The sequence below is a fragment of the Theobroma cacao genome, chromosome 4 (genome assembly GCF_053813885.1).
Source record: "Theobroma cacao isolate CCN51 chromosome 4, ASM5381388v1, whole genome shotgun sequence".
Lineage (NCBI taxonomy): Eukaryota > Viridiplantae > Streptophyta > Magnoliopsida > Malvales > Malvaceae > Theobroma > Theobroma cacao.
In genome coordinates, this window is record NC_142642.1 from 30,808,808 (window position 1) to 30,825,140 (window position 16,333).

Below are 16,333 nucleotides of genomic sequence, written 5' to 3' on the forward strand. Positions count from 1 at the left end.
GAGTGCTTACTTATCCATGTTATGGTCCCTCCGGCGACCCAACTGAAAGGAGTAAGTCTAGCCCATCAAGTGCTCATGCTTCATGGCACGGGTCGAATCTCAAAACGAAGGCTTCCGTGGTAATTAAAGGGCACTTTGAAATGGTCCCCATGAGACCATCGTACGTTCAACAACTTAAGAAGTTGAAGTCAACTTACCATTATTTTCACAGAAGTGATGCAACATACTCTGAAGCCCAAAATTGTCAGGAAGTGTGGTAATGACATCTGTCCACGGCAGTGTGTTGAATTCTAAAAATTTCCGCTTGGCTATAAATGAAAGCCAACTTTTTCTCTAGCTTTGAAGTCAGAGTGATTATTAGGATCGCAATTAGAACAAACATGTGGCCATATTTCGATGACAGGGGCCAACAATCGTCAATCTCCGACCTCTAACACATAATGAAACCATACTAACGTGGCATGTTTCAATGGTCACACAACTTGCATTGTCTAAACATTCAGTAGCCGCAGAACTTGACAAGTAAAGCATAATCAAAACCGGACGAAGTCAGATTTTGAAAATTTCTATATATTGCACTCAGTTCTTGTTGATGAAGCAAGCACAGTCGGATACAGAACCAATCTCGGTTCAGAAATTTACCTGGCTTGATGGAGCTATCAGGCAAGCATTTGGCGGTATTTAGCTGTCTTTCTTCTGTTTATGTTGCGGTTATTCTCCTCTCATGTCTTGACATGCTTGGTTTAGCAACCTCTGTGGTCGGTAGAAATGACACAGATCATCAAGCCTTATTAGAGTTCAAGTCCAAGATAACGGGTGATCAGCTCGGGGTTATGCCTTTGTGGAACAATTCCATCCACTTTTGCCGGTGGTACGGTGTTACATGCGGTCACAAACATCAGAGAGTCACCAAGCTGGAATTGCAGTCTCTAAAACTTGTGGGTTCCATATCGCCATATATTGGAAACTTGAGTTTTCTGAGGGTGTTAAATCTTGAAAACAACAGCTTCAATCATGAAGTTCCTCAAGAAATTGGTCGTTTACGAAGACTGCAAATCTTACTACTGCTCAATAACTCCATAGGAGGTGAAATTCCTTCCAATTTGTCTGGTTGTTCTGAGCTTACATTACTTTATTTTGTGGGCAACCTGCTAGCTGGGGAAATACCAGGTGCGTTGGGGCTCTTGTCAAAGCTAAAAGTGCTTGGTTTGAGCAAAAATAATCTAAGAGGAAGTATCCCGCCTTCCTTAGGGAACTTGTCGTCTCTGGAGACTATGTCTCTCGCTTACAACAGATTGAGTGGGGTTATACCTGAAGCTCTTGGCCAACTGAAAAACCTTACACGTTTGAATGTGCTTGCCAATGGAATTTCTGGTACCATTCCTCCCTCAATTTTCAATCTCTCCAATATCAATTTTTTTTCTTTTGGCATAAATCAGATTCAAGGTAGTCTTCCCTCGGACTTAGGAATCACTATGCCACATATCGAATGGCTTGACGTCGGAGATAACCGAATCACTGGACCATTCCCCGCTTCAATATCCAATGCCTCAAATCTCACAGAACTTCAAGTCCAGAACAACAGGCTTACTGGAAACTTGGCTCTATTTGAAAAGCTGGATAAACTATCGGGACTTAGAATCTTTGACAACCTTTTTGGAACTCGGGGAGCAACTGACCTTAACTTTCTCTGCTCTTTAACTAATACTACTAAACTAGAGTATCTGGATATAAGTAGCAACAACTTTGGAGGGATGCTGCCCGAGTGCATAAGCAATTTGTCTAGCACTCTCGCATATTTAATTATACAAGAAAACGAAATATCGGGAAGAATTCCAGATGGGATTGGAAATCTCATCAACTTGGAGGTGCTAGCGGCGGCGGGCAATCAAATATCAGGTTCCATTCCCCTTGTTATTGGGAGGCTTAAGAAGCTAAAGATATTTTATGCATATTATAATTCTCTCTCAGGGGCTATTCCCCATTCTTTTGGAAATTTGACAATGTTAACTGAACTTGGTTTAGGTCGTAACAATCTTCAGGGTAGCATTCCCTCACATCTGGGTAGGTGCGAGAATTTGGTTAGATTGGTTCTTTCTAACAACAACCTTAGTGGTTCTATACCCCCTGAGGTAATTGGACTCACATCCTTGTCCATTTCTCTGGAGCTATCTTCAAACAGTTTAACGGGTATACTTCCCGTTGAAGTAGGAAATCTGATAAATCTGGGTGTATTGGATGTTTCTCTAAACAGATTATCAGGTGTGCTTCCAAACAATCTCGGTGGTTGTGTACGACTGGAAGAATTATACTTGGAAGGAAATTCCTTCGAAGGGTCTATTTCATCTTTAAGTTCATTGAGAGGTCTTAAAACATTAGACATATCTGCCAACAATCTCTCTGGTGAAATTCCAAAATTTCTTGTGAGTTTTAAATTATTACAATATTTAAATCTTTCTTTCAATGATTTCGAAGGTGCGCTGCCAATTGAAGGAGTCTTTAACAATACAAATGCTACATTCATAGAGGGAAACAAAAAGCTCTGTGGAGGCATTCGTGAGTTCCACTTGCCCATCTGTAACTTGAAAAGGTCCAAAAGGAAATGGAGTAATGCTCTTAAATCAATAATTGCTACTGTTTCAGGGCTGTTGGGTTTGGTACTCTGCTTTCTCTTCTTTTTCTGGTTTAGAAGAAAAAAGGAGCAGCCTACACCAATCTCGGTGGAAAATTCCTTGTTAAGGTTGTCATACCAAAGTATCCTAAAGGCTACTGATGGGTTCTCCTCTGCAAATTTGGTTGGTACAGGTGGCTTTGGTTCTGTTTATAAAGGAATTCTTGAAGAGAATGGAGGACTTATTGCAGTTAAGGTGCTTAATGTTTCAAATACTAGAGCTTCCAGGAGTTTCATGGCTGAATGTGAGGCCTTGAAAAACATAAGACACCGAAATCTTGTGAAGATACTAACAGCATGTTCAGGTGTTGATTATCAGGGCAATGATTTTAAAGCATTGATTTATGAGTTCATGGGAAATAGGAGCTTGGAGGATTGGCTGCATCCATCTGTTGAACAGGAAAAAATGAAAACCTTGAATCTTTTCCAAAGTGTAAATGTGGCGGTAGATGTTGCTCATGCATTGGAATATCTCCATCATCATTGCGGAGCATCAATTATTCACTGTGACCTCAAGCCAAGCAATATTCTACTCAATGATGAAATGGTTGGCCATGTAGGTGACTTTGGCTTAGCAAAATTCCTTTCAGCAGATAGGCCTAACTATTCTACTAGTCAGTCAAGCTCCCTTGGAGTAAGAGGAACTATTGGTTACGCTCCACCAGGTAATTATGTGCACTTCATTCTTTTCTTCCAGTTTGTGATCATTTTTGTAAAATTCGTTCCACTTAGTACGGCACCATGATTCAAAAGCAAAGGAGTCATTTTGACGTAGTTTCCATTTAACAAGATAAAACACATTGCTTAACATCAATATTTAATCTTTCAAGATGTGAGGGGTTTGTCTTTATACATTTTTCAAGAATTTCTTTTACAATTATTGCTATCATTTGTGATGATATAATTTGCAGAATATGGATTGGGAAGCAAGGTGTCAACAAAAGGTGATGTATATAGCTATGGCATCCTCTTGTTAGAGATATTTACTGGGAAAAGGCCCACTGATGAAATTTTCAGAGAGGGACTGATCCTTCACGACTTTGTTAAGGCAGCTTTACCGGAACGAGCGGCTGAAATTCTAAATCCCATTTTTCTTCGAGAAATTTTTCTTCGAGAAATAGTCAAAGGTGGAACAATCACAAACGACGGTTACCCTGAAAACAGCCGGACAAATGGCAGACTTCTGCAACACTTGAATGCAATATTTGAAATAGGAGTCACTTGTTCTGCTGAATCCCCAACTGTGCGAATGGACATGGGAGATGTGGCTGCCAAGCTTTGTTCTATTAGAGCCCATCTTGTGTCTACTTGATTATTAGATCATGAGGGCCAAATATTGTATACCGCCCAATCAGTAGGAGATTATGTCGTCTTATGCTAAAGTAAATAATTAATTTTGCATTCTTTGCAAAATACCCAGTTTAATTGCATGAATTAAAAAAAAAACATATTCACTACTTTTCAGATAAAAGCTCTCTGACATATATAATTTTGATCAGGTGAATTGTTTTACTGGGGTACAATTTGTCAAAGTGCGAGTACAATCGTCTCATATCATTCTCGTCTGAACTTTTCATATATGGTCGGTATCAAAGGATGGTGACTGCAATGGCTCTCCAAATTCTACTTCAGTTTAGCCTCACCAAAGGGACCCCCAAATTTATAGAAGGAACAAACCCCATCCCACACCGAAGAATATTCGTCATTTCTCTTTCCACATTGCTGGTCAATTCCGATTGGAGACTCACTTGATTTTCCAAAATTAATTTCAGTTCCTGACACAATTTCAAAACATCTCAAACAAAACTTGTCTTTGCAATCTAATAAAGAATGATTCACTTTTGTTTGTGGTTGTGGACGAACTTGCCTAGTTTGCTGGGGACTACAAAGATCCCTCGAATCATCACCAACTTCAAAACCAAGCCTAGCTATGGAGTCTCCCTTCTTTTTCTCCTTTCTTGGGTTGCTGAGTTCGATTTCTTCTCCTCCAAAAACCATAGATTAATCACCCTTATTATTTAAAAAGTCAAAAAAATGTTGAATTCCTATTTCTATTTATATTTATAATTCTTCTTCTTCTTCTTTCTTTTTGCAACAATGTGTTCAATTTTATTGATGTCTTCTAAAACCCGGAACAATGAGTTTTTTCTTTTTTCAACCTTCGGTAAAATTGAATCATGAGACCCACAGAAAATAACATAAACCTACATATTATGCGCTATTATTTTACAAATTAAGCCGTTATGATTATTATTATTATTATTAATTATATCTTTGTGCTTTTCAATATTTATAAAAGATACCATATATATCATGCTTCATTCAATTTCGATAGATGCAAAATACATTAAAGCCAAAAATTTTGGCTACTTTAATTAAACTTGACATTAGGATTACTCCATCCCTGCACCAAACTCAATGAATATTGAAGGGAACAAACAAATTGAGAGATGGGGAGAGTAGTACTGAAAATTGAATGGGACAAAATAACATCAATACCGAAAAAAGTTGAACTAGAAACTAACTGATATTGCTGATCGTTGATCATGTCTTATACTAAAATAATCAACTTCTTAATTTAGTTTGATTGATGTTTTTATTATTTTTAATTTTTTTAAAAATAAAAACCCAATAACAAAACCTGTATTGGATGAAGGGACATAAAGGAGGTGTGTAATATATCATATTGTTTGTAATTGCTGTAAGACCGTGACAAGTATACCATTTCTCCTAACACGTGCCCATAGCTTCTCTCAGAAACAGATAAACTCTGCCACCGATTCAGCCCTCGTGTCAAGCTAACCGGTAGCCACTTCCTTACCCCAACTTGTGTATATAATCAATGCCTAGTTGAAGAGGGTTAGAAACCAATAAGCAGTATCTGAATCAATCGGGTTGTTTGTAAGAGCAGATAGCTAGTCCCTGACATGGAGATCATTAGGAAGTTGTTTGGGATGTTCTTGCTGCTGCTTATTGTTTTGGCTCCCCGTAAATATATCTCATCTTTCTTTAATGACTACATATTAATTTATCTGTTTCTTTTTCAGTTTTAATATACTATTTCTCAATGCTTTATCTTACTGCAGAGGAGATGGTGGTGCCGAGCGAGGCAAGAACTTGCGAGTCAAAGAGCCATGCTTTTAAGGGACCATGCCTGAGCGATCATAACTGTGGGTTGGTGTGTAGGAATGAAGGTTTCCCAGACGGCTGGTGTCGAGGCATCCGTCGCCGCTGCTTCTGCACTAGGCGCTGTTAAATGGGCTTAATTTGGCCCCGTCAGCCTCAAAATCCCATACAAAACCATATCTAGATAGGGTTGCCATGACATATAAATTAATATTAAGATCCTCTTTTATGTTTTGGGAGAATTAATGAAGTGCTTGTTTATGTTATTTTGGTTATCATTGTTTCTTTTATATTCTGTTTCTTTTTCCTCCAATTTTCATTCAATGCAGCGGTGAACGGTCAAGGAAAAATAGTAGTGCTAAGATTTATTCGAACTATATGAAGGTCATGCCTAAGAAAGTAAACCATTCAATCTAACAAGAAGCATGTTCGAACTATATTAATTAAAAAAAAATCCATCCCAAGTCTTAAAAATCTAATTATCATAGTAATTTTATATATATCTTAATAATTTTCGGTTAGGTAACAAATTATTTGATAATTGTAGATTTAAAGTGACTAGAGTTTTAAGATACTACAAAAATGTTAAAAGGTTTATGTAGATCTCAATCTAAAAATTAAACTATTAAAACAAATTTTATATTAATAATTTAATTGTTAAAAATATATTATCCATTTATAAAATAATAGTCATATTTGTGTTCTGTACATTTTTAAAAAATCTTATTAATTGATCCGACTTGTAACATCCCCGCATCTGATGTTAATTAAACTAGGATATTATTTGAGATTTACGGAGAATTTTGATTATTTATGGTATGAAAAGTCAGGTGTAAGTGAAGAAGTATGAAATTAAAATAGTGTTTTAATAATAAAATAATATTAAAATAATGATAGAGGTTGACTAAATTGGTGAAATATTAAAAATTAATTTTGAAGGATTTGATTGAAAAGAAGTAAAATGTTGAGAGGTGTAATGTAAATAATAAAAAGTTGAAGGACTAAAATGTAAAAAAATATTTGAGAACTGAATAGCAAAGAAAGTAAAGTTTGAAAGGCTAAATTGAAAGGAAGTAAGATGGGCAAGGACTAGTAAATAATTAGCCCACAATTTTAAAACTATATATATATATATAAGAGAAAGGAAAGATTGCCCCATGCATGCAAAAGAGGAGAGAATATAGCATTGCGCAATCCGCCCGATGCTAAACAAAGAAAAAGAAAGGAGAATACTAAACCATGGGCTTTTGCCCATGGTAGTCAAAAGACAAAAATTAAAAAAAAACGATGAATAGATGAAGAAAGCAAAGATGGGAGCTCGGTTTGATGAAAATCAAAGATGGAGGTTCGGTTTTGTTTAAATGGAGAGCTCGGTTGGAGTTTGAAAATTGTAAATTAGAAAGGGAGAGCTCGGTTGGAGTTTAATAAATAGAAATGGCAATTGAAACTTTGCTAGAACAGTAGTAAGTGAGTTAAGAGAAAGCATTTTGTTGGATAGTTTCGAATCAAATTAATTAGTTCAAAATTTTATTTTTGTGTTTGCAGCTCACTTTCATTTGGTAAGTTGGGAATTGTGATTTGATCCTAAGTTACCTTGATTCTCTGAGGTAAGGGACAACTGAATTATATTGTTGAAATGGTGAATTGAGGCTAGAAAATAAATTGCTAGATTGTGTTAATGAGATTGTGTATGGAGTTGGAGAATTATTAGTCATGTTCTGTAATGGAAATGGATTTATTTAGATGGCTTACCTAGGTAGGTTAAGCTAAAAATAAATTACCATGAGCATGAGAAAAATTGTGAAAAAGGGGTCTTAAGCTTAGTTGAGCAGAATTGTAAAGAGAATGCTTCAAATAGCAATTGGTGGAGTGGTGTATATTAGAAATAAATAAGTTTGACATGTTCTGATCTTTATGCATTATGTAATGCTTTTATGTGGTATATATAGAGGTTTATGAAAGTAAATGGATGTTAGTTGTTAACTTAGAGTTGTAGTTAATGGTGGCTGAAAATCCAAGTTTAGGTAAGGGTTTTTCTCTTTAGGCTTATAAATGTAAGTTCAAAGAATTAATGGCATTTGAATTTCATATGGCAGATTTGTTATCTTGGATTAATGAAGAGTTCAAAATTATACTTTTGACTGAGTTAACCATCAAGCAAGGTAAGATGATTAAGGATATTTCTTAGTTATCTTTGCAAGTTAGTCACGGGTTAAGTAGAAAAACTTTGATAGCTTGAATTTACAAATGTGATGTGTGAATATTGTTGCAAGGTTTGAAGGAGTGAAAAAATATTCTGTGAAAGATGACCAACCTGAGGCCTAACACAAGCCCTCATTGAGTTGGTAAATTGGTTATTTTGAAGGTGAAATTAGTAAGTTAAAAGGTGAGTCAATTATTAAATACTTGTTGGCTGAATGTACCCAATAATACGACATTGGAAATGTACTAAAGAATGTGCGATGTTGCTGATTAGAAGCTGTTGAACTAGTACCTTAGTGCTAAGCAAAAGCTGCTGGAAATTCTATCTAATCGAGGCCTAGTACCAAGGGTAGATTAGTGAAGCTTAGAAGGTGAGAAAATGAATGGAATTTGAAATTTAATTGCTAGAGTAATTGCTGGCCGAATGTGCAGATAGGTTTGACATCAACAGCACTTCTTGACATAGTGTACTAGTGATTGTTTGAGCACCGTCTCAGCTATCAAAGAAAGTTAGTAAGCTACTGGTCATTGACACTTTGACCCGAGGCATTGAACTTTTAAGGGCTCGGGTGGTGGTGGTTTGAATGTTGTTAGAGCCCTTGATCGAATCAAGCTTAAACTAAGGATGTGGTTTAGAAATTGGTTAGAATTTCCATCAAAAGAGGTGAGTGGACAATTCCTTTTCCAAATATATATGGATCATGAAATTGTGTGTGTGTATATGTATATATACACACACATAGTTATGCACACTATTTTGAATGAAGATTGAATGCTTTGTGTAGACTTCACATATTTGAATCGTTATTGAGAAACATGAGCTGTTAGTTACTTAGAAATGGTTTTTAAGTTGGTTATGAATCTATTTGGTGAACATTCTATATTATTGAGCCGTTTTAAAATAAGAAACAAGCCTTTCAAAATAAAGAGATTTTATTCTATTTTGATTATTCAAAACTGTTATGGATTACATTCTTTTATAAAGGCCCTAGAGAGGCCGATCACGAACATTTTAAATTCTACCTTGATCAGTTTTTATGATGCTTGAGTGAAATGTTTTAACAATGCCATGCTCACTGATTTTCATGTGTGAATTTGTTGTTTTAATGCTCTTTGATTTCATGATGAAACTTGTTCTATTGCTCACGGCTTCATGACTGAAACATGCACTCATTGCCTATTGAACAAATGATTGAAACGGGTTAAATTACTTTGGACTATTTTCTTGGGTAAGCTTTACGGGTATAGTTCATATTGCTACACCAGATTGCGTGGACCTTGTGAACAAAGTACCAGCTAGTTAACGATTTGATATTTGAGTACTAAGATATTTCGTGGAGTGGGGAGTTTCCACGAGTAGTTATAAGAGAGATGTGAAGTCCCGACTTGATATTTGGTGATGTGGGGGAGTTCCCACGAGTAGGTATAAAGGGAAGGAGAGGCCTTGACTTATTATTGGTGATGTGGGAAGTCTTACAATTAGGTGTTAATGAGGACAAGAAACCTCTACGTATAATGGCGGCATGGGGAGTCTCACGAGTAAGTGATGATGTTATTTATATAAGAGAGCACAAGGGTTATACTAGACCTACACAAAGATACCGTAATTAATATATTTTCATTAATCGAGCATGATATATTACTATTACTTTTGCTTTGAGAAAACCATGGCTGTGAATTATCTATTTACATGATATTTTGGAATTTGTTGTACTCGAGATTGCCATGGTTGATTGATTTTATTGAGTATGAGATTTATACATTGCATAAGTGTTAAAGAATATTGATATTTAAATTCAAGCATCTTATATTAATTTGCACATGATTTATTAACTCTATACACAGTTTATCTCATCATATATATATATATATATATATATATATTATCATTATGCTTTTATCAAAAACTTTACCTTAATACTTGTTTCTCTTCTTGTCCACTCATTGAACCTGAAAGGCTCACTCCAACTAATTGGTAAATGACAAATAAGTAAATTTTTAAGAACAGTCGTGGTGAGAGGACTTCAACTTGTTGCGTAGGTAATTGGCGTTTGATAGCACTACCCTTGTATCACGCCCTTGTCTGGATGTAGGTTGTTTTCAAGTGTTGTATTATGTAAAAATACTTCAAAGTTTGGGCTGTGGCCCTTGGATATTTTTAAATTAAATTTTAAGTTGTGTAAAAAAAAAGTTGGAGATTTGGAATTTATTCTTTGTTGAAATTCAAAAATCGTTATTGCTATTCTTAGCTTACTTCTCTATTGTGGATAAAAATTGACGTTAATATGAAAAGATGAAATGATAAACATGGAGTTAAAAATAATATTCTGTTTATTAAGAGGTTTACGTGTAAAAGGTTTGTCGGTCGTGTGGACCTGCCTTCATTGCTTGGGTAGCAGCCATAGAATGGGTCGTTACACGGCTTATGCCAAAGGCTTATCAAACACAGGATCCGCGCATTCCGCTTTCCCTTTACTTTTTCCAATTCTCTTTAATTTCTTTCCATTCACATCTCACACACAAAAGCAGATGCGTTGTCATCTTTTTAGATAAGAAAGGGAAAAAGCAGATTAAAAAAAACCGATCTTTCTTCGTCTATACCCCTTTCTACAACTCGAATCACCAAATATATAAAGTCTGAGACTTCATGCATTGGTGGAAACTCTGGCTTTTGCATAATGAAAGGCAAGAGTTGATTTTTTTTCCCAACATAATTTAGTTTTCTTGACTAAGTCTATTCTCTGTAACATTATTTTTATATAAAAGAAAGTTGTTATTTTCACCGTGAAACACGCAAAAGTTGAAGACTTTGGAATGATCCCAAGGGAGGCTCATGGATCATAAGCGGGGGCGGAGCTTGCCCAATTTTATTGAGAAAAGTTAAAAATTTTAAAAAATTAATTTGTTAAATTTAATCAATAATAAAAATATTAAAAAAAATAAAAATTAAATATAAAATTATAATTTATAAAATATAAATAGTTAAAAATAATATATAAAATTAATAATTTTTTTATATAATTAAAATTATTTAAATATTATATATTCAAGATAATTTCATTTTAACTAATTATAAAACGTAAAATATATAAAAAAATATACTCAAGTTAATTTTCTTTTATATAATCAAGATTAATAAAAAAATGATACGTTGATGAAATTTTAAATAACAATATAATACTATAACTTATATTTGAGAATTATATAATAGTTTATTAATTTTTAAAGATTAAAATCATAAAAAATAAAATTTATATAACATAAAAAAATATGATAAATAGAAAATAGATACCGCATATTACATAACAAAAAAAAAATATATGGTTAATGGTTTGTAGAAATTTAGAAAAGAATATTATAGAAACTTATAACATATGAACAAATAGAATAGAAATGAAAAAAATAAATAAATAAAAAAAATAATAATAATATAAATTTAAAAAATGTAAAGTTGAGTGAGATAAGGGAAATTATTTTATTATTTTTTATTTATATTAATTATTAAATAAAATATTATTTTGAGAGAATTAATAATAAAATATTCAAAAATTTTTATATGATACGAAAAAAATTTTAAAAGTTTTGGTGTGGCGGCGGGGGGCAGGGCGGGGGTGTTGGCGGGGCGGGCACATAAGGAGGCTTCGCTTTCAATTGTCTTTCAGTTGTCTGTCTTTTGCATTATCAATTGAAATGTAAACGTTACTGGAATGGGTTCTTCATGTTTCATCCAAGTAAATTGACGGTATCTTTTACCTAAAAAAGAAATAATTAACGGTATTTGCTTTTTCTGGCGTAAACTGCAGGTTCCTGAAGGTTGCCTTTTGGAATCTTTACTTAAACATACAAAATATAAATAAAGGCAGGACGAGACTTCACTGTTTAAGTCTTCAATCTTGACCTACGAAGACTTCAACAGTCTCATTTCGACTGTTCCGCTGTTCTTGGAAGACGCCGTGTTTACCAATTATAGATAATTGTCTATAAATGGTTCAGTCAGTGCCTATTTTGTTTGCCCATCCAAGAGTTGGGAGGACATAAAGGATTGAGATATTATTATGGGCTCATTTTTGTATCTCTCCATTTCGATGAGCTTGCTTAATTTGCTCTTACTGCTTTTTCTTGTTTCTTCAGTACAGCCACTGTGCCACCCTGATGAACGCTCAGCACTGTTGCAGTTCAAGGAAAGCTTTGTAATCGAATAACTCTGCCTCAAGTACTCCTGAAGCCCATGCGAAAACTGAATCGTGGAAACTTGAGAGGGAAAGTGCTGACTGCTGCTCTTGGGATGGGGTCGAGTGTGACAACAGCACTGGTCATGTAATCGTCCTCGACCTTAGAAGTAGTTATCTATATGGTTCAATCGATTCTAGAAGCAGCCTCTTCCATCTTGTTCACCTTCAGTGGCTTAATCTCGCAGACAATCTCTTCAAAAATTCTAAAATTCCTTCTGAGATCAGGAACCTCTCAAGGCTGACATCTCTGGACCTCTCTTACTCCGACTTCTCTGGTCAAATACCGTCAGAGATCTTCCAGCTGACAGAGTTAGAGCTCCTTGATCTGTCAGGGAACTCATTGAAGCTCCGGAAGCCAGGCATGAGGTCTCTGCTTAAGAATTTAACTAATCTTCAAGAGCTTTATCTTACTGATGTCAGAATTTCTTCTTCGGTACCTAATATCTTAGCAAAATTTTCTTCATTGAAAGCTTTAATTTTATCGAATTGTGACTTGCGTGGTGATTTTCCCCCTAGAATTTTTGAGTTACCCAGTCTTCAGTTTCTCAGCCTGCAGTCCAATCCGGATCTGACTGGGTATTTACCTGATATTCGGAGCAATCACCCTCTTTTGGAATTAAGCCTTGCAAACACAACGTTCTTTGGACAGCTGCCAGAATCATTTGGAAACTTCAAGTCTTTGGAACTTTTGGACATTAACACCTGCCATTTTTCAGGGAAGGTACCGTATTCACTCGGTAACCTTACTGAACTCACTTATCTTGATCTGTCTTTTAACAGCTTTTCGGGACCTATTCCTCCTTCAGTTGGAAATCTGAACCAGCTGATGACTTTGGATTTCTCTTATAACAATTTCTCTGGGGAAATCCCTTTTTCCTTGGCCAATCTTACCCAACTAGTTTATCTGTCTCTTCGAACCAACAATTTCGACCGTGGAACCTGGTCTTGGCTTGGTACGCAAATCAATCTAACTTACTTGGACCTGACAAACACCAGTTTATCCGGTGACATCCCATCTTCTCTCCAAAATTTGACCCAACTTACCTGTTTATATCTCTGGGCCAATAAATTAGATGGTCAGATTCCACCTTGGATAGGAAACCTTACCAAGCTAACTGAGATCAAATTCCAGGAAAATAATTTGAGTGGTCCTGTTCCAGAATCAATCTTCAAGCTTGAGAATCTTGAACTTCTTTATCTACACATGAATCGACTAAATGGAATTCTCATGTTGGACTCATTTCTTGAGCTTAAAAATCTCACCAAACTCCAACTTTCAGGTAACAATTTGTCACTGCTCAACAGTGTCAGCATCAATGCCACTAGTCCAAAGTTCAAGCTTTTAGGATTGGCTTCATGCAACTTATCTGAGTTCCCACATTTTCTGCGTAGTCAAGATGAATTGGTGTTTTTGGAGCTTTCTGACAACAGATTTCATGGCCAAATACCGAAATGGTTTTGGAGCGTGGGAAAAGAAACTCTTCAGCAGTTAAATTTGGGCTTTAATTTTCTAACAGGATTTGAGGAGCTTCCCGTTGTTCTTCCATGGACTCACTTACAGGTTTTCAACCTTGAATCGAACATGATCCAGACCACCTTCCATCATCTCTTATTCATTTTCAAATAACTCACTGTCAGGAGAAATCTCACCAATGCTCTGCAATCTTTCTTCCCTCAAGGCCTTGGATTTGTCTAATAACAGCTTGACTGGGATGCTCCCGCGATGTTTATTCAGCCAAAGTGACTCTCTGAAAGTAGTCAGCCTTCGAAAAAATCAATTTACTGGTGCTATTCCTTCAACATATATGAAGAGCTGTGGGTTGAGGATGATGGATTTGAGCCAAAATCAATTGCAAGGGAGAATTCCAAGATCACTCGCCCATTGTACCAAGTTAGAAGTTTTAATTCTTGGAAACAATCTGATAAATGATACCTTTCCTTCTTGGTTGGGCACTCTTCCAAAGCTCAAGGTTCTCATCTTGAGAGCAAATGGATTGCATGGTGTGATAGGGGAACCTCGAGCCAAATCGGAATTCTCCGAGTTGCAAGTAATTGACCTCTCAGACAATAGTTTAAGGGGTAAGTTGCCATCTGAGTACTTCAATATTTGGGTTGCCATGGAAGTTGCCAATGCAAACAGCTTATCCCCATATATGAACGCCAATACAAGCTTCGAAGATGGAGAGTTATCGTGGTATGATTATTATAATTACGTACTTATATTGGCTAACAAAGGCAGGGACCTTAGTTATGAGAATGTTCCAGGTTCCATCTCAGCTATTGATTTATCCAGCAACCAGTTCCAAGGTGAAATCCCTGAAGCCATTAGTAATTTGAAGCAAATTCGTGTGCTTAACCTTTCAAATAACAATCTCACTGGTCATATTCCATCAGCATTGGGGGAAATTTCGAACCTTGAATCTTTGGACCTCTCTCGAAATAAGCTCTCGGGAAAAATCCCTCAGCAATTGGCCAACCTTAACTTCCTTGAAAGCTTCAACGTCTCGTATAATAATCTTGAAGGGAATATTCCTCGAGGAGCACAATTCAATACGTTTGACAATGATTCGTACGAAGGAAATTCAAGATTGTGTGGATACCCTTTGTCAGAAAAATGTGGAAATCCTGAGGTCTTGCAGCCACCACCTCGTTTGGCCCCCAAAGAAGATGATGAAGGAATTGAGAGTGTGTTCAAGTTTGATTGGAAAATAGTTATGACAGGATATGGAGCTGGGCTAGTAATTGGAATGTCTATTGGATACAACTTCACCACAAGGAAACATGAGTGGTTGATGAAGGTCTTCAGAAAGTGGGGAGTCAGTAATAATTGGAACGGCTCTAATTGGCAAGAATCCTTGAGGTCTGTTTGGAAAAAGGTTTCCTGGAATTACTAGGTCCTAGTGTAATGAATATGATTGTGTGCGTATGCTTAGAACCTGCTCTTTTTTTTTTTTAGCTCTTTTTGGATTAGAAAGTAGCATTACACAGTATAAAGCTTGATTTATGTATAATTATGCCTTGATACCAGAAAACTTCCGTATCTTCTGGTCTTATCTTATTGCAGTTTGAAGAAAAATGTTTCCTGTTGCTGATTAAAGCTAGACCAAAAATGTTTTAATGTATGGTGCTTGATCTTTGAAGTTCATGGAATCCGGATGTTAGGAATATCCGTTTTCTGATGGTCTTTTGTACGGTGGGAGTTAATTTCTGGATACAGCTCTTGGTCATTTGGTTTTTTCTGTTTTGCACTTCAACCAATAGGTGGATTTTATTGAGCTTGACTCTAAAGTAGGTTCATGTTTAATGGATCTACTGTTTATAGGTTCTCTTTCCGAGATGTTTTTATTTTAGAATGATTCATAGCTTTTGTATTGGCATAGTCAGGATCCTTTGCTGCCAATGGCTTATTGTGCAGTGAAACTTTTGTAATTGTACAGTGATTTTGCTCATAGCAAGTTTTCTATGCCATTAAAGTATTTTGTCAATCAGATTAAAGACTTTTTATGGCATTGCGGATAATGGACATGACGACAGTTATTCCTTTTTTAACGCTTTAATGGGGCAGATAGTTGATATCTTAAAGATTTCAATAACATTATACTATTTCAATTTTTTTGCCAAATTTTTCTTTTTATTTAACTTACCGTGATGTGGGAGTTTGAAAATGGCTTAAAAAACAACTATTCTCTTATAATAGCTAATCTCCAAAATTCCCCAAAAACAAGGTTTAACTAATCCTAATCCTCATGGTATTTGGTATTTCATAGTTAGGGGAATAACCTCTAAAATTGATAAAACTAAAAAGCCTCTTATAAGTGTAAAAAATTACAACCCTAGAAATAAATACATTTTTTTTTTCTAATTTCCCTTTGCCTTTCAGTCTCTTCCCATTCTTGCATATCTCTTTCTCTCTTTAACCTCCATTTACCACCAAAGCTGATGCTGGCAATGATGATGATGGCAATTCCAAGACTAAATATGGTTGAAAAGTGTTGATCTTGTGCTCTGGTGGCTAGATCCAATCATATGACGTGCTAGATCGACATTCCATGGGGCTAGCCACATTTTTGGTGCTTGGTCAACGAAGAAGAAAAAAGGAAAA

At 35.7% G+C, this 16,333-nt stretch overlaps 2 protein-coding genes and 1 pseudogene across 13 annotated transcripts; all 3 read left to right on the forward strand.

Annotated features, from left to right (window-relative positions):
* The first annotated feature begins 513 nt into the window (after positions 1 to 513).
* LOC18602117 (putative receptor-like protein kinase At3g47110) lies at positions 514 to 4,674 on the forward strand. 12 transcript variants are annotated; one of them, XM_088805490.1, is made up of 4 exons: positions 514 to 2,364; positions 2,476 to 2,556; positions 2,806 to 3,336; positions 3,583 to 4,084. In XM_088805490.1, the coding sequence occupies exons 1-4, from the start codon at positions 651 to 653 to the stop codon at positions 3,981 to 3,983; spliced, it is 2,727 nt and encodes a 908-aa protein (XP_088661616.1). In that variant the 5' UTR covers positions 514 to 650; the 3' UTR covers positions 3,984 to 4,084. The 12 variants fall into 12 exon arrangements, 11 of the variants coding, with proteins under 11 accessions (XP_088661616.1, XP_088661614.1, XP_088661610.1 ...); XM_088805488.1 differs by having other exon boundaries at positions 515 to 2,364; positions 2,644 to 3,336; XM_088805492.1 differs by having other exon boundaries at positions 516 to 1,899; positions 2,644 to 3,336.
* Positions 4,675 to 5,526: 852 nt separating this feature from the next.
* LOC18602118 (defensin-like protein 1) lies at positions 5,527 to 6,063 on the forward strand. The gene is made up of 2 exons (XM_007033305.3): positions 5,527 to 5,659; positions 5,758 to 6,063. Exons 1-2 carry the CDS (start codon positions 5,599 to 5,601, stop codon positions 5,925 to 5,927), a joined length of 231 nt encoding a protein of 76 aa, XP_007033367.3. The 5' UTR covers positions 5,527 to 5,598; the 3' UTR covers positions 5,928 to 6,063.
* A 5,829-nt stretch (positions 6,064 to 11,892) lies between these two features.
* LOC148763268 (receptor-like protein 9DC3) lies at positions 11,893 to 15,719 on the forward strand (annotated as a pseudogene).
* The last annotated feature ends 614 nt before the right edge of the window (positions 15,720 to 16,333 follow it).